Source organism: Bubalus bubalis, chromosome 11, assembly GCF_019923935.1.
Source record: "Bubalus bubalis isolate 160015118507 breed Murrah chromosome 11, NDDB_SH_1, whole genome shotgun sequence".
Taxonomy (NCBI): domain Eukaryota; kingdom Metazoa; phylum Chordata; class Mammalia; order Artiodactyla; family Bovidae; genus Bubalus; species Bubalus bubalis.
Window position 1 is genome coordinate 43328421 of NC_059167.1, and position 27372 is coordinate 43355792.

At 45.6% G+C, this 27372-nt stretch overlaps 1 protein-coding gene across 1 annotated transcript; it reads right to left on the minus strand.

Annotated features, from left to right (window-relative positions):
• Positions 1–2407: 2407 nt before the first annotated feature.
• HDC (histidine decarboxylase) lies at positions 2408–25994 on the minus strand. The gene is made up of 12 exons (XM_006077794.4): positions 24247–25994; positions 21272–21444; positions 17745–17858; positions 16676–16798; positions 13599–13733; positions 13227–13370; positions 12312–12378; positions 11315–11477; positions 11132–11222; positions 7102–7200; positions 3584–3685; positions 2408–3450 (listed from the first exon to the last, which is right to left on the minus strand). The coding sequence occupies exons 1-12, from the start codon at positions 24275–24277 to the stop codon at positions 2716–2718; spliced, it is 1977 nt and encodes a 658-aa protein (XP_006077856.1). The 5' UTR covers positions 24278–25994; the 3' UTR covers positions 2408–2715.
• Between the last annotated feature and the right edge of the window lie 1378 nt (positions 25995–27372).

Sequence of the window (27372 nt, forward strand, 5' to 3'; positions counted from 1 at the left end):
TCATTAGGCAGTCTATCTATCAGATCTAGGCCCTTAAATCTATTTCTCACTTCCACTGTATAATCATAAGGGATTTGATTTAGGTCATACCTGAATGGTCTAGTGGTTTTCCCTACTTTCTTCAATTTAAGTCTGAATTGGGTAATAAGGCATTCATGATCTGAGCCACAGTCAGCTCCTGGTCTTGTTTTTGTTGACTGTATAGAGCTTCTCCATCTTTGGCTGCAAAGAACAAAATCAATTTGATTTTGGTGTTGACCATCTGGTGATGTCCATGTGTAGAGTCTTCTCTTGTGTTGTTGGAAGAGGGTGTTTGCTATGACCAGTGCATTTTCTTGGCAAAACTCTATTAGTCTTTGCCCTGCTTCATTCCGTATTCCAAGGCCAAATTTGCCTGTTACTCCAGTTGTTTCTTGACTTCCTACTTTTGCATTCCAGTCCCCTATAATGAAAAGGACATCTTTTTTGGGTGTTAGTTCTAAAGGTCTGTAGGTCTTCATAGAACCGTTCAACTTCAGCTTCTTCAGCATTACTGGTTGGGGCATAGACTTGGATTACTGTGATATTGAATTGTTTGCCTTGGAAACAAATAGAGATCATTCTGTTGTTTTTGAGATTGCATCCAAGTACTGCATTTCGGACTCTTTTGTTGACCATGATGGCTACTCCATTTCTTCTGGGGGACTCCTGCCCGCAGTAGTAGATATAATGGTCATCTGAGTTAAATTCACCCATTCCAGTCCATTTGAGTTTGCTGATTCCTAGAATGTCGACATTCACTCTTGCCATCTCTTGTTTGACCACTTCCAATTTGCCTTGATTCATGGACCTGCCATTCCAGGTTGCTATGCAATATTGCTCTTACAGCATCGGACCTTGCTTCTATCACCAGTCACATCCACAGCTGGGTATTGTTTTTGCTTTGGCTCCATCCCTTCATTATTTCTGGAGTTATTTCTCCACTGATCTCCAGTAGCATATTGGGCATCTATTGACCTGGGGAGTTCCTCTTTCAGTATCCTATCATTTTGCCTTTTCATACTGTTCATGGCAAGAATACTGAAGTGGTTTGCCATTCCCTTCTCCAGTGGACCACATTCTGTCAGATCTCTCCACCATGACCCGCCCGTCTTGGGTTGCCCCACGGGCATGGCTTACTTTCATTGAGTTAGACAAGGCTGTGGTCCTAGTGTGATTAGAGTGACTAGTTTTCTGTGAGTATGGTTTCAGTGTGTTTGCCCTCTGATGCCCTCTTGCAACACCTACCATCTTCTTTGGGTTTCTCTTACCTTGGGCGTGGGGTATCTCTTCACGGCTGCTCCAGCAAAGTGCAGCCGCTGCTCCTTACCTTGGACGAGGGGTATCTACTCACCGCCACCCCTCCTGACCTTCACCGTGGGATAGCTCCTCTAGGGCCTCCTGAGCCGGCACAGCCACCGCTCCTTGGATGTGGGGTTGGTCCTCCCGGCCGCCGCCCCCGGCCTCGGGCATGGGGTAGCTCCTCCCGGTCACCGCCCCGAAGCCAGGAGGACCCCATGCCTGAAGAAGCGGCCGAGAGTGCCAGGCTGCCACAGTGCAGAAACGGCCAAGAAGAGCTACACAAGTCCGAGGTCAGGGGCGGCAGCCGAGAGGAGCTACCCTGCGTCTGAGGTCAGGGGTGGCGGCCGGGAGGAGCTACCCCATGTCCAAGTAATGTAAATTGGTGCATGAAAAGCAGTATGGAGGTTCCTCAAAAAACTAGAGTTGCTGTATGGCCCAGCAATCCCACTCCCAGGTATATCTTTGGATAAAACTATAATTCAAAAAGATACATACAACCCAATGTTCACAGCAGCACTATTTACAATAGCCAAAAAACAGAAACAATCTACATGTCCACCAAAAGATGAATGGATAAAGAAGATACAGTGTGTGTGTATATACACACACACACACACACACACACACATATATACACACACAACAGAATACTACTCAGCCACAAAAAAGAATAAAATACTATCATTTGCAGCAACATGGATGCAACTAGACATTGTCGTACTAAATGAAGTAAATCAGAAATAGAAAGACAAATGCCATATGGTATCACTTATATGTGGAATCTAAAATATGGCACAAATGAATTTATCTACGCAACAAAAACAGATTCACAGACAGAGAGAACAGACTTGTGGTTGTCAAGACGGGAGTAGGGTTGGGGGGATGGATTGAGAATCTGGAATTAGCAGATACAAACTATTATATCCAGAATGGATAAACAACAAAATCCTTCCCTGTTCTACTGCATAGCACAGGGGACTATATTCAAAACCCTGTAATAAACCATAATGGAAAAAGAAAAACAAGTATTTCAGTGGTCAATTGAGTGACACAGAATAATTTTTTTCAGAGACAAGCACAATTTATTTCCACATTATGTTTCATGAAACTTGAAAGTCTCAGTGTCACAAGCTAAACCACAGAAGCTGCCCGTCAATGCCCCACCCTAGATCCTTTCTCTCTAGCCAGCCTGCTGGAGTCTTCTGGACCATGCTGGCTTAAATTCTCTATTTGAATCCTACCATAGGTCATGAACTTCTATGAGGTTCATGAGAAATTATTGGCTTTTTCCCAAAAAAAATGCACATACATATAAGCACATAAATTCAGAATCAATTTTAAGAGGTTCAGAGACTCCTTGAAACACATTTATGGAGCCAGGCTGAACCCCCTGGTCTAAACCATTGCCTGCAGAGGGCAGCAGGGCAGCTGTAGCCCACACTGAGAGCTGCATTCAGGAAAGTTGGGGACACTGTAGAACTTGATTAGTTTTTTGAAGGCACTCTTCTTCAGCATCATCACCTCTTCTGGGAACCTAGAAAAGATTCTGACCCGGGAGGAGCTGCCATTCTTCACAGAGCCTTCTGTGGTCAGTTGCTTTTGAGCACTCACAGGCACGCTATTGCAACTGAGGGAACGTACTGCCTTCCTCTTGTTCTGCACAGACAAATAACTGAACAGGAAGGAGGACAGCTTGTGCTCGGTGACGTCTGGAGCCTCTTCAGAGAAGCAGTCATCCAGTGGGTCCAGCAGGGTTTCAAGATGCCGGCTCACAGGACTGGCTCCCACACGTGGAGGCTGCTTGACGATCTTCCTGGAATGGGCTGGGTCATCGCCTGCCCCGTTGACAGAGGGAAAGGACATCTCCTTGGCCAAGGTTCTGGGGCCCCTGGTTTGGAGGATGAGGTTCGCCCCCTGAGGGCTGGGTTGGGAAGTACAATGCTGACTCAGGATGAGAGTGGCAGCATCCTGAATGAGATTCCAGTCTCTCAGGATGTCATCCCTGGTGGTGAACTGGGATGTCACAGTGAAACGGATGATCAACTTGTCCTGGATAGTGGCTGGAATGAGGAAGAGACGGCCGGCTTTAGCTATTTCCTTTAACACGCTTTCTGTGAGGCAGTTAGGACCCTGTTTGAAGGATAAAGACAAGAGCACACCATATTATTCCCAGTAAGCATCCCCAGAAGCCCAGTATTTACATTTCCAAGAGGCTGAAAGTCACCAAATAACACCCTTCACGTGAGACAGAAGATGGCATTACCTTGAGACGAAAAACCACCAGGCCAAGGTGCCTCTTGGCAGGAATTTCAAAGAAAGGGTCATTTCTGACCAGAGATTCAAAATACTTAGCCATTTCAGTGCCCTAGAATTGTGAACATCAAGAGAACTGAGATTATTAACAGGAAGAGAAGACTGTGCATAAAATTTCGCCCTGCTAAACAGGTTTAAAGCTGTCACGCCTGTGAACCATAGAGACCTAAGTGACTTCTGCCTGATTTTCTTCTCCATTTGATTTTGTTCCAAGCTATGAAACCTCCAGTGGCTCTGTATTTCTTGTCACATTAGCTCCACTTTGAGAACTCATGTCTCAAGGCCCTCTTTCAACCCGCCCCCAGAAAGAGAAGGCTTGCGGGACCCTAGTTTCCCAACCAAGGTTTGAACCCCGGCCCTCAGCAATGAAAGTACAGAGTGCTAACCATGGACCCCCAAGGGATTCCCAGAAGCCACCTGCTTTGCCATTAAGGCAATGTGCCCTCATAAACCAGCTTCAGGTGTCTCAGCGTCCAGACTGGCCAAGGGGGCTGGCAAGGGCCCACACCCAGCCCACGTTCTACAATGCCAGCCAGGAGCCTCTTGCAGGGTGCAGATGCTCAGAGGAAGCAACATTTGTTTCTCCTGCACATGAAGGCACAATGCGGGCTGCTGACAGCCCTGCCCCCATATCCTAAGTCTCCATCTTCCCCTAACCTCTCAAACATTTTCACCTCAAATGCCCTTTATCCTCTTTTTTCTGACATTCCACAAAGAATATACTTTTACCTATTATCCTCATGGAGATGGCTTTAAACCTGTTTAATGGGTACAGAGTTTCTGCTGGGGATGAAGGGAAAGTTCTGGAAATAGTAATGCAAGTTGCACACTATGTGAGTGTTCTTCATACCACTGAATTGTGCACGTAACAATGGTTAGCGGTGTCTCTACTCAATGTTATATGGAAGCCTGGATGAGAGGGGAGTTTAGGGGAGAATGGAAACATGTATACGTATGGCTGAGTCCCTCTGCTATTCACCTGAAACTATTATACCATCGTTAATCGGCTCTACCCTAATACAAAATACATTTTTTTTTAAAAAGAAAGAAAAAAAAAGTTTTAAGATTAAAGTTTAAGGGTTATGTTATCTATATTTTACCACAGTAAAATAATTTTAAAGCTTTGTACCATATTGATCTTTTACTGAAGTTATCATTTTTAATTTCCTACTTTTTTTTCTTAGAATTACTAAGTAAATAAGGCTAAAACTTACCCCCCGCCCCTTTTTTTTTTTTTGCCCTTTCTTTCATTTTTAAAAACTTCCCCAGGTAACCAGAAGGATCTTAATAAACTATTTGCTAAGTAATTGCTACTACCTGACTCTCACACTGGCTACTCTATTTCAAGAGAAATCAAAAGGATTTAGCTAACAATCTTTTTGATTTGCTACATACCTGATCCAGAATCACTTTATCTCTCCAAGGCATGGTCTGTTTAAAATTATCTCCAATCTCTGCCTAAGCACTTTTCATTTTCAAGCCCTAAAACTCTCTCTCAGGGAAGCACTCCACTAAGTGTTTTCTAGCTGTTTTATAATTTTGCAATTTACTTTCTAATTCTGTCATCATTTCCCCCTGTACCTCCTTCCCTCCAAACCCATTTCCATCTTGCCCTACCAATTTTGAGAACTTTCTGTGTAAATTTTTCTTACATCTACATGAGTAAGACATCTCAGGTACAAATCTAGAGAGGACGGCAGGTGGAACAGTGAGGGAAGCTCCTGGGAGAAGCGGAACTTAATCTCCTGGCATCATTTGGAGAGGAGAGGGTGGTTCGGGAGGCTGAGACACAGGTGAAGGTGCAGAGGCGCACTGAGGATGGAGCCGGAATGGGCCGGGAGAAGCCTGAGCTCAGACGCTGATAACTGGGTCCTTGAAAGCCAGGCCCCAGAGGCTGGGCCCAGTGCAGAAAAAGGGGAGCTGATGGGAATCGGGGACTTTAAGCTGGGAAGAGGCAGCATGAGGGAGTGGGCCCACACCTGCAGGTCAATATCCAGCCCTAAGTTGGAAGCAAAAGCATTTTCCTGACAATTTGTAGCCTCCACCACCTCATCCCCTAGCAACTACAGTTCAGTCTCGAGTCTGAAAATCAATCTAGAGAGAGCAAAAATGCCTCATGTCCCTCAGTAGGCTGGGTGACAGCCGCTCATTGATCAGCACCCAGTAAACCAACACCTTGATGTTAATAACAAATGTAAAATTACCAGCAGTAAGCCAGTCATCCTTAGTGATTCAACCACTTCATTGGGCTTTGTGTTTGTTAAAGAAGGAAAGAATTCCCTAGAGGAAAGGTGGACAGGAAAAGACACACAGAGGAACAAAGGACGACGTTTTTGGATTAAGCCTGCTGCTTTTATTCAACAACCTGGTCTTTCTCATGGGCACTTGTAAAAATGAGAGGAAAACACTGCTGACAAAGCCATTTTGTCTAGTGCTGCTTGACAAAAATCTTAGACATAATACAGATTGCAAGTCACTGCACCCACCTGGCTCAGTTCTGACCTGTGAAGCCCCTACAGAGGTGTCACAGTGAGACTGTCATTGTGAAATTTACCGACAAAATTTAAATGTGGTCTGAATACATTTAAACTTTTATTTTTATGTAGTTATAAATTCACAGGTACTTACAAGAAATCATAGACCACATGCTCTCTTACTCATTTTATTACAATGATGACAGCCTGCAAATTTATACTACAGTATCACCACCAGCATATTGACATGGACACAATCTACGAATTTTATAGATTGGGGGTTACCAATACTCACCTGTGTATGTGCTTGTGTGTATTTTGATCAGTGCAGTTTTATCACATGTGCAGGTTTAATAAATATGAAGGTTTACAAACAAACAAACAAAAAAAAAGAATGGCAGAGGGACTGTACCTATCTCAGTCACCTCTGGGTCTCTTTCCTAACACAATAATTTTTTTGTTGAATTGAGTTGAAATAAACTGTACCAAATATGCCTTCAGTAAATACTTACTGACATAATGCAGACTCGGTAGGTCTACATGTCTGAGCCAGGAGAGCCAGGTTTCTGGCATAACCATGAGAGTGACTAACATTTCCAGACAGCTGTGACAATGCGAGTAATTATTTAAAACACAGGCTCCTACCCTGGGCACATGCCACCCTTTGATTTACTCTCTATTTCTTTCTCTGCAAACCAGGTTCTCGGGCCACACCCACCTGGCGCTCGATAGTAGCAGAAGGGATGGTGAGACACTCAGGTGGGCAGGACAGACACCAGACAGCCCTTGGAGTCACGTTCTGCTCAGTGATCCTCTAGCTAACAAACAGATGGCCACCCTGAATAATCAAGTCCCAGGAGTTCAGGAACAGGCCCAGACATCTGAACCATACATCACAAGTCCCTAGGGCAGGTCTGCAAAGCAGAAACCAGCCTTCCTCCCCACTAGGCCACAAAGAGAGCCCAGGCTCCACCCACATCTGCCCACTACATACATGTCTGACATGCGCTTGAAGATTCTTCACCCCAAAGGACCGAATCACGAACCAGAGTTTAATAGAGCGAAAGCGTCGGCTCAAGGGGATCTGCCAGTGCTAGAACAAAGGAACACAATGCTCGTGGTTAAAGACAGGGACCCCCGCTGCTCCCACACACCCGCCCTGGGCTTCATCATCAGTTGCCCACACAGCCCTCCAGGGATGCACGCTGTCACCATGACTCCCGGGCCGTTGGTAAGAAGCCAGGCAAGTTACCCAGAGGCCGCTTCATCATGTGACCAAACCCTAACGAAGGTGGCCCTAAGAGCAGCACAGGTGGATGCCAGGTCCATAACCCTGAACCAAGGAAAAGACATTTTGCTTTAAATGCTAAACGTTTCACCCCAGGCTGAAATTCAAGATAGGGTGAAATACAACTTTCTCTAAAAAGAACCTAAGTTACTTGAATTGCAAAAGATAAAGTCTTATTTCTATTCCAGAAAATAAAGTTTTATTTCTATTACAAGAATGTAAAGTATGGGGGTCAAGAGTGCAGATGCTTGAGTCTTGAAACCTGGGTTTCTGCTCCAGCTCGGCCTCTTACTGCCTGTGCCCTCGGGCACCGCTGCTTCACTGGCTCCTCGGGAGACAGGAATGAGCAGCGCCTCCAGGGAAGCGGTGTGAAGAGAACCAGGGTGGAGAGCTTCACAGGAAACTGTCAGGAGATGTTGGCTATTTAGATGATAAAATGGGAGCCACCAATCACAGCGGCATTTCTGCCTAGAACCAAGATGATCGTTACTTAATATCACTGTCCTGTCCTCATCTTCCTTGTGACATTCCTGTGTCCTCAGGAGGCAGCATTCCAGTCCTCGGATTTCAAATAAGCAAGCATATCTCAGCCCCTGTTACACTCAAATTGACCCTTTGCTCCTGGTGACCAAGTCCAACAGAGCTTAAAGTTCAAAGTTGCAGGCACCAAAGAGCTGAAAATGTTCAAACCAATTCCACGCTAATCTCTAAGGTCTGAAAACAGAGCAAAGGGTTTGGAAAATATTTGCAATTGTCCTGATGAGTACTGTGAGTTCAAATGACCTCCTCCTCAAGTGTCAGAAAGATTTGCCACAATTTCTGTTGACTAAAAATAAATATTTGTTCCATCAAATATTTATCTAGTCCTTCACAGAATGGCCTAATCCTCAAAACTCTGCACATCTGCATCCTTCACCCCAGTTTCCAATTCAGGCACAGTTTGGACATGACCCCTTGGTTGATGGACAATGTTTCTCTGTATCGAGTACTAAGCCTTTGATTTCCAAGCAAAACACTCCAGTGTTGACGACCAGCTTGGGGACTTTCTCTGCCAGCAGAGGGCATCAAAACCTGGATACAGGACAAAAATCCCTGTGACAAGGAAAGTGTAAACTCCACCCTTAGTTAGATGGACACTCCAGATGTAGACTATTGAATGGATAATAGTGGTCTTTCCTAAAAATATAGTTTTCCAGATGGCTATGGCCAATTGACTACAATAACTGACCAGCAAATTAAATGAGAAACAGAGATGATTTTCATTTTGGTTTCTTTACAGTCTGTCCATATCCCCCAGTTGTTCCTCTTGTCACTATTCTGAAATCAATCCATGCTGACCCAGGAGGGTGATTCTAGCTGACATTTTCTGTTGGAACAGGAAATTTGGACATGGCTCTTCTTTAACTCAAGGTATCACCAAATCTTTTCTATGTCCTATCAAGGTTTTGCCAGTCTCCCTGCCAAGGACAAGACAATGCCCTCTCCACTAACTGTGGGGAGAAGAGGAAGCTTCCTGATGTCAGAGGAATCTAGCCCTGATTTTAGGTGGCTCCAGGGTCCCAGGGATGAAGTCCTCAAGTCTTCTCTACCAGGTTGCTGCTCTATTTCTGGCTCATCTTTAAATGGCTGAGCTTTTATTTAAAGTTTCAGTCACCTGGGTGAAAAAGAGCTTGTGGTATGAGTCAGAGCATCAGTGAAGACCCCTGGGATCACAACGGACAGCAGCTTCACGTTTCTAGGAATCGCTTCAAGATTTGAAAATTAAAATCCATAAGATTAGAGGTGGGGGGAGGAAAAAATAAAGTAGCACCTTCTGGTTGTAGAAATATTCACAGTAAGATTTCCCTGGATCAGTGCTAAGAAAAGTTCAATTTAACATTCTTATGAGTGATCTGCAAGAGACAGAGCACTATAAAATCTCGAAAGTGATGGGAATGAGCCACAAGAAGATCCTGAGATAGGGTTGTGGACAAAAAACAAAAACACAAAAAGTAAATAAAATCCAAAATGGGCCAAGGTAAAAAAATGCTCTTAAGTTATGATGATCCAAGTTTACTTACAGGAAAATAGGCATCATATCATACTCAGGAGAGAAACCCAGAATTATCCCTAAAGATATCTGGCCCTTGGGCTGCTGTATTTTTTTATTAAAAAAAAAATACTGAAAACCCAATACACAGGGCAGTAGCAATGAAAGAACCATTATTCTTCTATTTTTATCAACTTCTGGAGGGTCCTCCCGGACCACTGTAAGCTTATTGTCAGAAATTCTAATCAAAAAGCTTTGAAAAAAAAATCTAAAGAAATATGAACTGGTCCAAGGGATAGTAACCAATATAATCAAGAGATGACAGAGTGATTATTTTAGGACTAAAAGGGCTAGATGCTTCAGCCCAAGGCAAGAAGACAGAACTGTCTCTTCACAAAAAATGACTCACAGATAGCAGGCATCGCTCTCTGTGCTTCTCTGAATTCATTCATTCAATCCTCACAGCAAGCCTAAGAAGATAGTACTGTTATTATCACCCTCATTTTATAGATGAGAAAACCTAAATAGTTTAAGTCATTTGCCCAAGTCCATACAAATTAATAAATGGAGAAGCCAGAATTCAAATACAGGTCATCTGTCTTTGGTACCTACATACTTAATCTCTTTACTATACAACAAATCTCTGCAGCTTAAAAGAAGAGCTTTTAGAAATGTCATGCCTACCATTTATGGAGCATTACCACATTCCCAGGAATAAGTGACCTACATGTATGTTTCCACTGCAGCCTCACAATACCCTATGAAACCAGTACTACCATGCCCATTTTGCAGATGAGAAAGTCAAGGCTGAGAGAGGTTCACTAAGTTTCCCAAAAGCCCACTGCTTGTATGGAATCTCAGAGCCAGCTCATCTCACTATCCCTCGCTTTGGCTATGTTATATGTAATTTGCTAGTTTACATCACTGGGTGTGTGCGTGCTAAGTTGCTAAGAGTCCTGTCCAACTCTGCAACCCCATGGACTGTAGCCCGCCAGGCTCCTCTGTCCATGGGATTCTCCAGACCCAGGGATCGGACCCACATCTCTTACGTCTTCTGCATTGGCAGGGGGGTTCTTTATCACTAGCACCACCTGGGAAGCTCTTACATCCCTGTCTCCCCTATAATTAAAGGAAGGACCCATCTTCAGACTGAGAAGTAAATCTGAAGAAGTTATTTCCCCAAGAGACAGTACAGACTGAGAATGTGGACAGCATCAAGAGACTGGGGTGTAGCTACTGGGCAAGCAGGAACGCTTGGAGGCATCCAGAACTTCAGGAAGGGTACACATTGCCCCATCCCCATCGTGTAGCTTCCCACAGCACCTCAACGGGGGCAAAAGGAGGACAGTGGTGTAAGCAAGGCGCCTCTTCTCCTGCCTGTGGAAATTCTCCACCCTGCCCTGCTGCTGGGGAGTAAGCAGAAAAGATTACCCAGGATGGAGGCAGAAGGGAATTGGGAGAATTTTTAAATGCCACAGATACTTAGGAAACTTGCACACTGCCTCAAAGGTTGGTGAGATTTTCTAGGGTTTTTTATAAAGTTTTCTGGGTTTCATTCTGTATGCTCAGGCACGGCTTGACTCTGAAGGTACACAGCGGCCATTCTGTGGGATGGGCTCAGAATGTGAGGGAAGGAGAGCCTCGGGGTCAGAAGCAGCCAGTTTTCCATCTCAGAGGCCACCAGGCTGTCCACGCCCGGCCACTCACCATGAAGTCGGTGGCCACGCCCGAGTCAGCGTGCCTGAGGTAGACAGGGTCTACGCTGAAGGTCTGCTGCAGCTTGTACTTGTCCTTGACCCTGCGGGGTTCCAAATGGGCATCAGTGGACTCAGGCCTCTCTGGAGCAAGCGAGGCCTTCCCACAGGCTGGGAGCCCGGCTGCCACACTCACCAGAAGCCGGTGCAGTCAAAGTGCACCATCATCCACTTGGAAGGGTTAAAGGTGAAGGAATCGGCATATTCGATGCCCTTCAGAAAGCCCCGGAACTCGGGGCACAGGAAGGCAGTGCCTGCGTAGGCAGCGTCAATGTGGAGCCACAGCCCCTCACGGGCACCTGCGGAGGCAAACGTCACCTGCTGGGGGTGGCAGCGTGGGTGGGCGTTGGTTGTCGCCAGCCAGCTAAAAGGCATCTTTCGCCTGGCCTGGCTGCTAGGGAAGGACTGGGCAAGGATGCCCGGGGCGGAATGGGACACAGAGGCATGTGGGCACAGGGGGAGGGTGTCAGTGCAAGGAGTGGGGCTCAGGGAGGCAGGGCCACCCCTGTGGGGAAAGCCTACGAGCCTCAGCCTGGCCTTTCCTCTCACCGACCAGACGGGAGACACCCTCTTGGGCTCCACTCAGAGCCTTCTGGAACAGAAACCAATTTACCACTGGCCCAGAGAACAAGGTTAATGCATCCAGTACAAACATTAGAGAGGGAGGGGCTCTGTTCCCTAGTGGGCTTCTCACTTGAGAATTCTGAACAGTCACATTTGGGCTTCTCTTCTGCCCTTATTCCCCACACTCGGGTGTTTACTCTGCCCTGCCCTTTTCATTTTCTTAGCCGAGACTAGAAAATATTCCACTATGCCTCATTTACCCTGTGTTTTGGATACACCCTGCTTTAAGCAGATTTCAACATACAAGGGAAAGGGTGAGAAACCTGAGGACCTCCCACTGCGGCCTTGAGGATAGGATGCAAGGGAGGTCAGCTCAGTCCCCCACTGGAGAAGCAGTGACCTGGCTGCCTGGGAGAAGGCACTCGTGACCTCTGGTGACTCCTCCCATGCTCTGTGCCTTGACCAAGGAGGGACAGGAGAATTCCACTGAGCTGGCTTCAGGCTGTTACTCTAGGGAACGTGTTAAAACTCATCACTTGTCTTCCTAGCCAGATGGGGCAGACACTTACAGATGGGGCCCAGCTCTGACAGGCAGTCAAATGCACAGACCCCAGTGGTCCCCAGCGTTGCACAGACCTGGAGGGAAACAAAGGCGGTTAACATGGGAAGATAGGCTGGTGTGACACATTCGGCCTGAAAAAAGATTTTGTCAAAGACATTATCTACCCCATGCATCCGACTGGAACAGCGGGTATTTCACACTGTTTTAACATGACCCACAGTAAGAAATTATGCACTGAAGAACTGATGCTTTCAAATTGTGGTACTGGAGAAGACTCTTGAGAGTCCCCTTGGACTGCAAGGAGATCAAACTAGTCAATCCTAAAGGAAATCAACACTGAATATTCATTGAAAGGACTGAGGCTGAAGCTCCAATACTTTTGGTCAACTAATGTGTAGAGCTAACTAACTGGAAAAGACCCTGATGCTGGGGAAGATTGAGGACAGAAGGAGAAGAGGGCGACAGAAGATGAGATGCTTGGATGGCATCACCGACTCAATGCACATAAGGTTGAGCAAACTCAGGGAGATAGTGAAGGACAGGGAAGCCCGGCGTGCTGCAGTCCACTGGATCACAAAAAGTCAGACACAACTTAGCAACTGAACAACATCAACAGTAAGAAATATCTTTTAGAGCGCCACCTAGGACATACACACATGTGTATTTGAAATAAAAGTTTTACCACACAATGCATATTCTTAATACAGGAAGGTACTCTCATATTTTCTATTTCTTGTTTTTTTCTTTTAATCCTGGTTATGACCCACACAACTTATTTCCTAACATATCAACTCATACTTTGTAAAACAATGTATTTGAGAACCTTTTGGCTCTTGTTTGCAGCCTGTTACTTACCTGAATTCTGCCAAAATTCCTTCCTCCCCTTCCAACTCTACTGTTCTGAGAACGTGGTCTGACTTACAAAGATGGGCACCAGGCCCCTTTCCCTGTCCTCCTTGATGGCTTTCTGAAGAGCTTCCCCTCGGAGCGAGAAGTTCTCATCCACAGGCAGAAATTTCATCTTGACCAGGGAAATCAGACCAGCCTTTTCCACCGAGGAGTGGGCCTAGAAGGACCCCAGAAACCTGTTAGCAGAGTCGTCCGGGAATGAGCACTCCCAGAAACCACTGAAACCAGACAAAGGGAAGCAAATACAGTATCTGACGATTGTCTTCCCCCATGGTTCCTTGGAAAATCTCCCAGGCCTGAGTAGCCCTGAATCCAGCAAGCTTCTGTCTACAGGGAAATCACTCAAGGATTAAGATTCCAGAAGCCAAGCCTGAAGGCAACTCACCTGGTCGGAGGCATAGGCCACAAGCCGGGCGTTCAGGAAGGACTCGTCTGCCTCAGGCTCAGAGGCTTTCATTTCCAGGATTTTGTTCTTCCTTGCTGCCAGCAAGGCGATCAAGGTGGACTCGCTGACTGTGCTCTGCAGTGGAAGAAGGGTAGCTTCTCCATGTATTCTCTTGACAAATTCCCTAGCTTCATAGGTGTGTGTGTGTGTGTGTGTGTGTGTGTGTGTAATAGCTATTCTTGAGGAAGCACACACACAGCTCCTGCCTAAGGAGCTGCCTCCCCCCACTCCCCAGCTCGCATGCCTGTTCGCCATCTCCATTCCCAACCTCTTATGCATTCCTGGGACACCTCCCTCTCCTATAACTTTCCGATTTTCAACATCTTTATAGGCCACAGGGACCAAAAAGAGAATGTCCAGAGAATGCTTGATACATGTCTGCTTATAGATATGTTTGTTCCCTGTGTTTAAAAAAAAAAAAACTTTCAATGTATTCATTTGGCCAAAAAGTTCAGATCTTTGGCCAAAAAGCTCGGATCTTCCCATACCATCTTGTGGAAAAACTCAAACTTTTTAGCTAACCCAGTATTGTGTGAAATGGAGTTTGTTTCTGCAGGGATATCCCAGAGAGGGAGGGTCCTGGCCCACAGGCGAGAGGACTGGGGCCTCAGTGTTGCTGCCGATGGCTCTTGTGACCTTAAGCTAGTATGACCCCTCCAGAAGGCTCTTTTCTGTTTATAAAATGGAGAGCGACTCTTTTGCTGCCTCCCAGAGGGGACCATCATTATCCAAAAAAGATTAGGCAGGATTTTGCTCTGGCGATGACTGTGGGAATCCTGGGGGCCACCTCAGCAACCTCACAAGAATCTGGATGTTCCTTGTCATTCGTTTGCTCAGTCTTTGGTGTCCTGGCTCCTTGAAATCTTCAGGTGACCTACAACTGATTGGTCCCTGCTGAAAAGCCTGGCAGACTGTGTCACAGAGAGTGGTATAGACCAGATCCCACAAGATATTCAGTGGCTAAAAATTACTCCACGATAAGGAAGCCAGCAGAATAGTAATAATAACGATACCACCTTCTACCCATATAGCAATTCATAGTTTACAAAGAACTTTCTGCCATCCCTCTTGCTCCTCATCAGACCTGCGTCACATGATTACTGTCTACATATGAGAACAGTGATGCTCAGGGAGATGACAGGACCAAACCAAGTTCATAGAGCTGATGGATACAGGAGAAAGCACTGTTTGGATTTAGACAGGCCTGGGGTTTGCAGCCTCATTCTTCCACTCACCAGCTGTATGATCTGGAGCAAAATTTTAACCTCTCTGAGCTCCAGCGCTCTGGTTTCAAACATCTGGGATGATGTCTAAATGACACTATTCACCTACAGGATTCTTGAGATAATTAGATGAAAAGCAAGATCGTGCCCAGCAGACATTTAGCATGTTCTTCCAGATATAATACCTGCAGTTGTAACTATCTGCTAACACCCAGAAGGTCTACAACATGCAGTAATTTGTCTTTCTTGTGAGGGTCAGATTTAATCAGTACAAGACTGGAGGAGATGGGACTTCCCTGGTGGTCCTAGTGGTTAAGATTCCACCTACCAATGCAGGGGACACAGGTCTGATCCCTGGTCCAGCAAGATTCCAACTAAGTCCGTGTGTCACAACTGCCGAGCCCCAAGTGCCACAACTGCTGAAGCCCGCACACTCTAGAACCTGTGTGCTGCAACAAGAGAAGCCACCGCAACGAAAAGCCCAAGCGCCAGAGCTAGAAAGTAGCCTCCATGCGCCACAACTAGAGAAAGCCCATGTGCAGCAACAAAGACCCAGTGCAGTCAAAAATTTATAAATAAATACGTTATTGTTTTAAAAGACTAGAGTGAGAGAGGGAGTCACTTAGCTAGCAAGTGGGTGCAGCAAACATCCCAGTTCTCATCTTAGGGCAGCACAGCTACTTTTATTTAATAGATGAATTCACTGAATCCTAACATCCACCCTTTGAGGGAATAAAAATTATGATTATTATTTCTCTACCTAATCATAAAATCAAGAAATCATTACAGAAGAATTCAAGAATCTGGGGCTTCTCAAAGATCTCAGAACCAAGCCCTCATGAATGTCAAGGGTTTATAGATTAAGTACCTAGCAATGTGCACAGCCTATGGGAGGCACCCAGCAAGCTCCTCTGTGCTGCACTGATCTTGACAAAAACATTAATATTTGAAGAACTATCATTTGACAGATAGTCAAAAGACAGGATTAGAGGATAAGATAAATCGATTGTTAATTTCTCTCACTGGCAAGGATCTCCTGGACCTAGGAGGGTGGGTAAGAAGTCTCTGCTTGCCTTCTCTTTTCCAATTACCATAAGGTGTATCACGGGACAAGAGAGGGGAGTTGTCAGATTATAAACTAAGAAAGCTGAATCAGGTGATCCCAGAAATGTGATCCCGTGTTGACATTTTGTGTGTGTGTGTGAGTGCATGCTAAGTCGCTTCAGTCATGTCTGACTCTTTGCGGCCCCATGGACTGGAGGCTGCCAGGCTCCTCTGTCCATGGGATTCTCCAAGCAAGAAAACCGGAGTGCATTACTGTGCCCTCCTAGAGGGGATCTTCCAGACCCAGGGATCAAACCAGCATCTCCTACAGCTCCTGCCTTGGCTGGCAGGTTCTTTACCACTAGCACCACCTGGGAAACCCTGTTGACATTTTGTGCTGTGCTGTGCTTAGTCGTTCAGTTGTGTCCAAATGTTCAGAAGCCCTGTTAACATTTTAATCATTTTCTAAAAAAAAGAAAGCTGAAAGAAGAGTGGAGACAGTGGTGGCTGCATTTAAAGGCAACAGAAGTCAAGCTGGTAGTGACAGCAATGGAGGGAGCAAGGACTGTGGTGGGGTTGATATGTGTGATGGTCGCGGCGGTCGTGACCGTGGGGGTGATAATGGCAACAGCAGCGGCAGCGACGGCGGTGGTGTGAGGACATGGCAGAAATTCCATAGGAAACATGAGAACTGCCCGGACACGTTTGGCTTATCTTTTCCTACTTAGTCCCTATGCTACGAGGAGGCACCTGCAAGACGCCTCCCCCCTGGCTGCCGGGGTGGTGGTGCAGGAAGTGCTCCGGGAGTCCCAGCATTTTTGCCAGCCAGTCCATGACGTTCATCTCCAGCTCCGTGCACGCAGGACTGGAAGCCTGAAAAAAGGGAAGCAGCTTCATCTGGACTGCTTCGGGGCACCAAGATGCCCCCACCGGCCCCCAAACACATCTGTCTCTGCCTTGACCTTCCCTAGGCCTAACCTATCTTGTCCCTGGAGAAGGGAGAAGGGACCACTTTCGGGTCCTGTGTCCCATCCCTGCCCCATCCTCTGCCAGACCAAAAGGGGAAAAGAAAACGGGGCTTTGGTTCATGCCATCCTCAATGAGGTAAATTCTCCTGTGATTCCAAAGCCTTATGGACAAACAGGCCCAGAAACTTCCATTTGGCTTCCATTTGGCTCCCTAAGTCCCTAAAATATCCAACTGAAAAAGCATTCTAAAGGCCAGAGGGAAGTTTTAGGACTAAGAAAGAAACCACTTCCTCCTGGAAAAGATAGCAATTCTCCCAGCTTCCAACCCACCCCACCCACCCACCCCTACACACACACACACACACACACACCCTATAATAGTCAAGGCTTAAAATACAGAGCTGTTCTAGGAGGACTCTGGCACAATTTAAAGCTGATTGGTGCTTAAGAGCTTATTAAGGGAAGTCTTAGGGAATACCCCTAACCCCTCAAAGATAATGTCACGACTAGGTATCAAAGTGCTCAGAGAATGTCAGAAACTGGTAATAGCCAGATGTCAGTCCAGATCTCATCTCTATCTATATGAGCTGTGTGGTCTCGGGGAGATAAGTTACTTAAGCCTTAATTTCTTAATTGGCTCCTACAAAATGGGGCCAATACTCATAGTTTCCTAGGGTTAAAGAATAAGGTGAGGTCATTTATATAAAGCTTAAGCTCAAAGAAAGTAGCCACTGTTAACATTTACCTTGAAACCCTGTTCAGAAGCCAGGACAAAATACGTCTGTCCCAGGATGGCCCTTCTTGCTATGCCTTCTTTACCACTGGTTATAGCCACAGCCACTGTTACTCACCCAGGTGAATCCCAAGCAGTTGATGGCATCAGCCAGCATGTCTCCCAGCAGCGATGGCCAAGAGGTGAGAGCTGGGTAGTAGGCATGCATATGGGGGCTCTGCCAGTGCACCACCTGGAGGCAAAGCATAGACGCAGGTGGCACCAGGGGCAGCTCCGGGGGCTTTCCTCCTCCAGAGATCCTCCCTGGCATGGGGAAGCACCCACTCTAGAGATTGGCTGACACTTTCAAGACAACCAAACAAGTGACACAAATCCATAAAAATAAGACATATTCACAGTTCTTGCTGCCCACATTTCTCCTATTCTAAGCTCGTTCATCAGTGGAGCATTTGCACATAGGCAAAGACCAGAAGGGAATATGCAAGATGAAAATCGCTATGAGAATCAGAGTTGTGGATTCTGGGTACTCTTTGCATTAGTCTCCAATGCTTAGCCCCCACAGCACTCCTATCCAGTAATAAAAGGAAGGGGAGATTGTGCTCTGTAGCAGCAGGTGGCTTATCTCATCCAGTCATTTGCAAAAGGCATCCCTAGTTCTCTGGGCAGGCAGCTCCTGTAGAGGTCAGTGTGCATGGGCTCAAAGCTGTCCTGAGCTTCCCAGTAGAGATGAAGAGAGGAGGAGACCAGAGGACAGAAATACCAGTCCAAGGATATGGGACCCTGCTTCCAGGTTAACCCTTGAGCCCACAGTTGGACTAACCAGATGAAAGGAGGAGCCAGTGAACAGGGACTCCCTACAACAAATCTCAGAAACATTTTTGATGGCTCATCGGCCTCCTCTGGTTTCATCTCACAATCTACAAACATGACCCATTCATATCTGTGATCACATCTTTGAGCAAAGCTGTGTTCCCCAAAGGAAGGCATTTCTCATACAGACCTGATGTTCCAAAACCTATTAATTCTTAGAAAGCTACTGAAAGTGCATTTCCTCCATGATCCCTTCCCCAGCCCACATTGATCCCTTCCCCAAACCCATGGAACGTTCTCATTCTAGATATTTTACCCTACTGAGAGCCCATGAGATAACACTGTAGTTTATTACTGAGGTATTTCATGTGCACAAATCCCTTCAATCCTTCAAGAGCAAGGACAGTGTTCTGGAGAGTGTGTATAGTAGAAGGAGCACAAGATTTAAGCCCAAGGACACAGGTTCCAGTCCTACCTGTTGGCTATTAACAAGCTGCATGACCTTGTAGATTTACTGTGATGCCAATGAACTTAAGCATCAAGGTCCCGTGTTTGCATGGGTCTCTTTCAAGATTAATTCTTCATTTTTTTTTATTTAAGGGGGTCCCAAATTTTGCATCCAATTAAGACCTCATAAAACCAGGATCCTCCCCTGTACCTCTCTCTCTCTCAACCTCAGTTTCTCATCATAAAATAAATCCCATCTCCTGGAGTTGTTGTGTGAATTAGCTTGGGAAGAAATTTGTAAAATGTAAAGCACTAATGTTAATGGTAAGCTAATCACATGGTGATAAGCATATCACATCCTGACTTGACTCTTAGGTAACAGACCTCTTCCTCTGAATTTCACCAGGCAGAAGATGTCATAGGTAATAACAACATCTTCCACTTTCTATTCTTTATCTTATTTAATTCTCACAGTACTCCTATTAGGAGTTTCTACCATCATCCCTGTTTTACAGATAACAACTGGGGCTGGCAAAGACAGACAACATCCCCATGATTGCATACATCTGGTAAGGACAGATGGCAGAAATCCAGGACTGCCTGACTCTGGAGCTCAACACCTAAGCAGGATGGCACTCTGCCTTCTCCCCCTGCTCTTCTCTCCCTCCCTCCCTTGGTTTCTCAAACCAAGGCTGAAATTAAGTCAAAAAGAGTTTTTCTTCTTCTGTGTCTAGGGCATGGCGTGGAGGGGGAAATTAACCCAGTTTTCAGTGAGGCGCTGACCCATATGAGAAACCAAAGGGCCAACTGCTTTCAGGCCAACTCTCAGAGGCTGGTGCAGCCTGAGAGATGAGATGAAAGATTGGGTCTTCATTATCAATGTGCTTAGTGACAGTATTTTGGAAACCCAGAGAAGGGCTTCCACCTCCTGGCCTTATCAAGAGGCAATTGTCTGTTCTAATAAGATACATGAGATCAGATAAGCTGGAGGAATGCTTATCAAAACAGACAGACCTCTAGGTCCAGAAATGAACCTCTTTAACCACACCCCCAGCAACTGCTGGAATTTCTTTCAGTCAAATGAATCAGCTCGTTTCCACCTCTTCTGACAGTTGCTTTCGGTCTCACTAGCAAATTACGGTTGATGACTCCGCCAGTTACATTTTACAGAATGAAATCCATGAGATAATCTTATCAGGAAGCTAGCCTCCCTGGTAGAGCTTTGCTGATATAGAAAATGTCAAACGATGCTTGTGAAATAGGCTGAATGGTCAGAGATGAGCATTTGCCTTTGTACAAATATGCTATCACTTGCTGTGTTTGAAGACTATCTCGCCCCTGCCTCCAGGTGTACTTCTGGCACATCTGAGTCCAAAACTCTTCGGGGGTGATGGCAGCAAGTGTCAAGTCATGCTGGGGAAGGGCAGCTGGACACATGGGCTTCAAGACACTAGCACTCCACGCAGGGAGAACTGTCACTTTGGAAAAACAACTAACCTGTCTGAGCCTGTTTGGGGATAAAACAAGCCAGTCTACAATGTAGCTAATATGGTGCCTGGCACGTGGCGTGGAGCACAGTAAAAGGCAGCCCTCAGTGGGAGGAGCACGGTGCACTTGCAGCAGGAGCACTGGGCACAGCTCCTCACCTGGTGCTTCGGGCTACCATCACAGCCCACGGTGGCCCCAGCACAAGCCCCAGGCAGCAGCCAGCCTCTGTCAGTTCCCCAGCACCCCCCCCCCCCCGCCCCGCACTGTCACCTGGCTCTGCCCCTTGTCATCCAGAGTATAGACGACTCAGGGGGAGCTCCGCCCTACTCCTGAAAAGCAGATCCATCAGGAGATCTCTCTTGGTCAGGAAGGATATAGTTCCCACTTCAGAGGGGAAAGTGACTGGGACTCACTTGGCTTCCTGGCCCCCCAACCTGACAACTGGAATGCCCTCAGAGGTGGGTGTTCTTGGCTTCCCTGGTTCCCTTTGGCACATATCAGGATTCCATAGGAGAGCCCCCAGCTCTGCCAACGGGAGCGCCAGGAACCAACTCCCACCTCCCCGCTCCATCTTGCTCCCCACAGTCATCCTTCCCCCTCTGGCCCAATTTTCACCACTCACCTTATCCCATCAGATCTCCATCCTTCTGTCAGACAGGCCCTAGGATGCAGTTCTTACTCCCTCCTGCTCCCCACCCAATTCTACAGGTCAGTCCTGGCACCAGAAACCTAACTTCAGTCCAAGTCCCAGCCCTCCATGTGCCCAGGAGACAGGCTGGGATGTTGGTGGTCTAGGGCCTAGGGGTCATCTCACGTTTACCCAAAGCAGGGTTTCCAGGCCTAGTGCCCACCCTCCTTCACCCCAACATCCAGAATCACCCTGAGGTGACTGCATCTCACCCCAGGCATGATGATTCGCTCAATGTCCCCAAAGATGCTGTCCCAGCTGTCGGGCTCCATGGGCGCACTCTCAGGCAGCTGGGCTCGCAGGTAGCCGGGCCTCACGTCCGGAGTCACCCGCCGCTCCCGCACAGTGGTCAGGTACTGGCAGATGTAGTCCACCATCTCCTTTCCTAAAAGAGAGGCAGAGAGGCCAGCCTCATGTCCCCTGACTGGGCCTGGCTAACCCATGCCCATCACCCTTGGCTTAGGACCAGAGACTTGGTGAGGAAGGAGATGGATTCATGGGCTGAGTCAGGGAGGGTCTGACCCCAAGCACACAGCTTGTCTTCAATTAAAAAATTAAGAGGTGTGCAAAGGAGTGAATGAATGATGCAGAGAGTATGTGACTATATAAATGAACAAGAGGAAAAATTTCCAAGGCCTCAAACTCTAAAACCAAGGTAAAAAAGTAAGAGTGTTAGTTGCTCAGTTGTGTCCGACTCTTTGCAACCCTGGGCTTCCCTGGTGGCTCAGCTGGAAAAGAATCTGCCTGCAATGAGGGAGACCTGGGTTTGATCCCTAGGTTGGGAAGGTCCCCTGGAGAAGGGAACAGCTAACCACTCCAGTATTCTGGCCTGGAGCATGCCATGGACTGTATAGTCCATGGAGTCACAAAGAGTCGGACACGACTGAGCAACTTTCACTTTGCAATCCTATGGACTATAGCCTACCAGGCTCCTCTGTCCATGGGATTTCCCAGGGAAGAATACTGGAGTGGGTTGCCATTTCACCAAGATAAAGTATTTATATTTCCTCCCCTTCCCTTCTCCATATCAATCTTGAACAACTCTCCCACCTTTCTTTTTCTTTTCAAAAAACAGAGTATGTATTTATTCATCACCTTATAGGTTCAGTATAAACACTGTGGCTCTTTATAACCAGAAATTACACACACACACACACACACACACACACACACACCCTATACTCTTTGTTCACACAAATGGCAAGCTGCCACACCAGGTTCTGATAAAAGATTTAAAAATTCTATTAGTTCACCATTTCCACTGGACCATTAATTCCTTACATTTTTGGACCTGTGAATATCTTTGAGAATCTGATTAAAACTGTAGATTTATACACATACGATTTTGTGTATAATTTCTGAGGTGCATGGATTCCCCAAAGTACAACCACAGGCCCAGACTAAGAACGCTGCGCTAGCCTGAAATCTTGGGGAAATGCAGGACTATGTCTTAATCAACTTATCTCCCTCAGTTCTGTCTCCACCAACACCTCAGTGCCTGGAACAGTTTTCAGATGCTCAAAAAATTTTGTCAAATGAACGAATAAAATAAGGAAGAAAACTCAGACCTTATAAAGCTAATGTGGGATATGATTAAGCAAAGCAACAATTATTATGAAAGATTCTCCTTTACATGTTTTCCAAATAATCTAGAAACAAATTTTATGTGTGTTTCATACATAGATAGATTTCATGTCTTAAGAGTCAAATCATGTTCCCTTTTTCTTATATCTACTTCCAGTGAATAACCAAGAAGAATGAAATCTGTAATAGGAAAATGTGGTTATGTTGATTGAATATTATACATGTTATAAATCTCTTGAAAATTCTACTCTAAGACTTCACTGTAGTCTTTCCTTTCCCTATTTTTTTCTTAACTGCAATCATACCCACCCAAACATTTGATCCCTGAACAAGTGTGATATGTTCAAGAGGTATACTTCATTCAATGAGGATTTAACAGGGAAAAAAATAAATAGGGAAGAAAAACACCCAGGTCAAATACTTGAAGTCACTGCAAATTATCTATCCTTTCTTCCCTTTCACTTCTGCAGAAAAGGGTCTCTATCTTCAGAGCCTCTGTCTCTTTCTGTCTGTCATTGTTTCTCTCCCTCTCCATCTCTCTCAATATCTATCATTTCTCCTTAGGACTCCCTAGGCTCCTTTCTGCCTGCAAAAGAGAGAGACAAGGAAAGAGAATCTGATGTCTTCCCAATGCATCAGCTCACGAAAAATTCTTATGAACAGAACTAGCCCCAGACAAAACTGTGAAAACTCCCAGTACTTCTCTCTTCTTTGTGCTCTCCTCCAACCGTTCCACGGCCTGATGCCTCTCATGGTTGCAGCAGCATCTCCCCAGTGCTCTGAGAGCCTTGGACCTAGCCCTCCCCTTGTCCAGGGACTGTATGGAATGTTTTTGTGTTCCACACACAGGATAAATGTCCACAGGAACCTGCTCTCGGCTGAATGCCTTTGGAAAGCAGTGGAATAAGCTAATGTCCACTGAAATGCAAAGACATATCTACTTAGTGAGTTATGTCTGGGTAGACGAGAGGAAAAGTTGGATTTTAACATAAGACCATGACTTACCGCAAAATAACCTACTAGTGGGGATGAGGATATAAACACTTATAAAAAGAGAAATTATAAGCAACTACCTATTTCCCCTCTTAGGACAGCCATGCCTGAAAAACAGGATAACCTTCTGGTTTTGCTCATCACACAAGGTTTGAGATACAGTAGTTGCTCTTTAAATACGGTATAAATGACTAAATGAAAGAGCTCTCCAGGCAGAGTCACACAGAAACAAACAGGAAGAAAGATGAGATTTTTGCAGGGACTGCAGAATACTAAGAGGAATTCTTTTCTCTTTCAGAAAATGAATGATCCCCCCTTTTCCCATTTAGTGGATCAGAAATCCAAATGCCCTATTCTGTGGCAAAGTGGAAAGGAAGAACGTGGCTCAGCAGTGTGGACATCCATGAGAGTCGCTGCCTGAGAGGGATGATGAACAAGAGGCTGGGAAAAGTTTTAAACTCTGATCCCACATTCCCTTCTCAGGAAAAATTTTGCAGAAGCCAACTCTCAAGAATCAGCTCTAATGCTCCAGTCAAAAGACACCCCAACATCTAAGCATCAGTTTTAGAAGAGTGGCCATGGGGAAAAGGCCAGGGAACCCCGTGCTCACCTCTCTCTCTGTATTCTTCAGGCTCCATCATATCCCTCGGGCTCAGGGCTGGCTCCTTCTTGCAGAGGACGCAGTAGAGGATGCGCTCCTGGGTAGCCCTCTGTGCACCCTTTATTTAAAGGGTTCTCCTCTCTTCCCCCCTTAGCTCCACCCCTCAATGTCTCTTCCTCTAGGTTTAATTAATTCCACCCCTTCTTCTCCCAGTACTTGTTGGGAGCAGAGACCACTTTAGCAGGTCCAGAGACCTAGGATAAAAGGCATGTCTAATTAAACAGTGCACTTAGCAGGCAGCCTCCTGGTGGATATGGTAAAGAGCCCTCTTTTCTTTCTGCCCCTGGATTCATACAGTGGAGGACGAGCCTCACACAAAGCTCCCAGCTCTGTAGCCCAGAATGAAGCCAAGCAGGTGCCAAGTAAGTAGCAAGGGTTGTTAGTATCATTCTTGCCACTGGGTCCCCATCTGAGCCAGGAGGGAGAAACAGCACTTACAGGGATGCTGTTCTGCTGGCCACACGGGTGCTCAGGAACAGGCAGATGTTATCACCTAATACGATGGATTTTTTTTCTATTATTACTAGATAATACTTATTGCTGTAGTGATAAGAAAACAGATGAGCAAAAAAAAGCAAAAATGGAAACATCACTGAGATTTAACACTTGAAGTACTTAAACGGCTGTGCGTGCCTGTGCTTGGAAAGGGAGATGTGGAAACTACTGTGGGGAGGGGAACACTACTCCTGGAGCTTGATTTCTGAGTAAAAAGTGATCAAATGCTTTCAGGTGTCAAAGAGAACCGTCCGTTTGTTTCCCATCTTCACCTTCCCTGTCCCCCTGGTGGAGTTTGATGGTTACTCCTCTCATGGCATGGCCCCTCACGCTCCTCCTTCCAGCTCTCTGGCTGCTTGTCTCCTCCGACTGGCCCTTAAGTGTGGGCATGCTTCAGGGGATTGCTCTCCCCTCGGAGGAGCCTGGTGGGCTGCCGTCTGTGGGGTCGCACAGAGTCGGACACGACTGAAGCGACTTAGCAGCAGCAGCAGCATCCTTCTTCCTAGGTGGCCTTATCCATTTCTATGACTGCCCCCCTCCACATTTCTATGGCTTTAAATGATAACAGCTGAGGGACTTCCTGGTGATCTAGTGGCTAAGACTCTACACCCCCAATGCAGAGGGCAAGAGTTCGATCCCTAGTCAGGGAACCGGATCCCACATGCCACAACTAAGAGTTTGCGTGCCTTAACCAAGATGGACAATCCCACGTGCTGCAACTAAGGCTCAGTGCAGCCAAATTAAAAATAAAGAAACAAATATTACCAAGTGATATCCTTATAGATAAAAACCCCATGTCAAATTCTTACCATGAGGCCCTCCCAGGCTTCTGAGTTCGAAACCCTTACATTCAACTGCCTACCAGAAAAATCTTCTTGCATGGCTCTTAGGCATGGCAAACTTAACATGTTACAAAATTGAATTTTAGTCTTTCCCTAAAAACCTGCTTCTCATTCAGTCTTCCCCATCTCAGTTCATTATATCTCCATCCACCCATCTATTCAACAGAATATAACAAAAGGAAATGAGCTATTGATAACAGCTACAACATGGATAAACCTTGAAAACACTACGTTAAGCGAAAGAAGGTAGTTATACAGGACTACATATCGTATGATGCCATTTACATGTAATGTCCACAACAGTCAAATTTGTAGAGACAAAAGGTCGAGTACCAGCTACCAGAGGTTGACAGCTTAGGGAAATAGGGTTTGGCAGTTTTATGGCTTTTTTATTTTGGGGGAGGAGGGGATGATTTTTTGGAAAGATTAAAATGTTTTAAAAATTTTGTAATGGTTACACAAATCTGTAAATATACTAAATGCATTGAATTGTATACTTTAAATGGGATTTCCTATGACAAAGGAGACAAGAATATACAAGGGAAAAAAGACAGTCTCTCCAATAAATGGTGCTGGGAAAACTGAACAGCTACATGTAAGAGATGAAATTAGAATATTCTCTTATACCTTGTATTAGTCACTCAGCTGTGTCCTCTTTGTGACCCCATGGATAACAGCCTTCCAGGCTCCTCTGTCCATGGAATTCTCCAGGCAAAAATACTGGAGTGGATTGCCATTCCCTTCTCCAGAGTATCTTCCCAACCCAGGTATCGAACTGGGTTTCTCCTGCACTTCAGGTAGATTCTTTACCACCTGAGCCACCAGGGAAGCCAAGAAGAATAAACTCAGAATGGATTAAAGACCTAAATGTAAGACCAGAAACCATAAAACTCACAGAATAAAACAGAGATGGAACACTCTCTGACATAAATTTTAGCCATATTTCTTTGGATCTGTCTCTTAAAGCAGAGGGAATAGAAGGAAAAATTTAAAAATGGAAACTAATTAAACTGAAAAGCTTTTGCACAGCCAAGGCAACCATCAACAAAATGAAAAGATACCTACTGAATGGGAGAAAGTGCAAACGATTTGATCAATAATGGGCTAATATCCAAAATATATAACATTAAAAAAAACCTGATTTAAAAATGGGCAGAAGACCTGAATAGACATTTTCCCAGAGAAGACACTGAGATGGCCAATAGGCACAGGAATAGATGCTCCACTTCATTATGCAAATCAAAACCACAAAGCAGTATCACCTCACATCAATCAGAATGATTATCATCAAGTCCACAGATAAAAATGCTGGAAATGGTATGGAGAAAAGGGACCCCTTCTATACTGTTGATGGGAATGCAAATTGGTGCAGCCACTATGGAAAACACTATGGGATTCCTTAAAATTTAAAAAAAAAAAACTAAAAATAAAGCTACCACATGACCCAGCAATTCCACTCCTACACATATATCTGGAAAAAATGAATTTGAAAAGATATATGTACCTCAGTGTTCACAGAAGCACTATTTGCGGTAAACAAGACATGCAAACAATCCAAGCGCCCATCAACAGATAACCTGGTTCAAGATGGAATATTACTCAGCCATAAAAGAATGAAAATTTGCCATTTGCAGCAACATGGATAGACATAGAGAATATTATGCTTAGTGAAGTAAGTTGGAGAAAGACAAATACTACATGATATCACTTACATGTAGAATAAAAGAAATAAACTAGT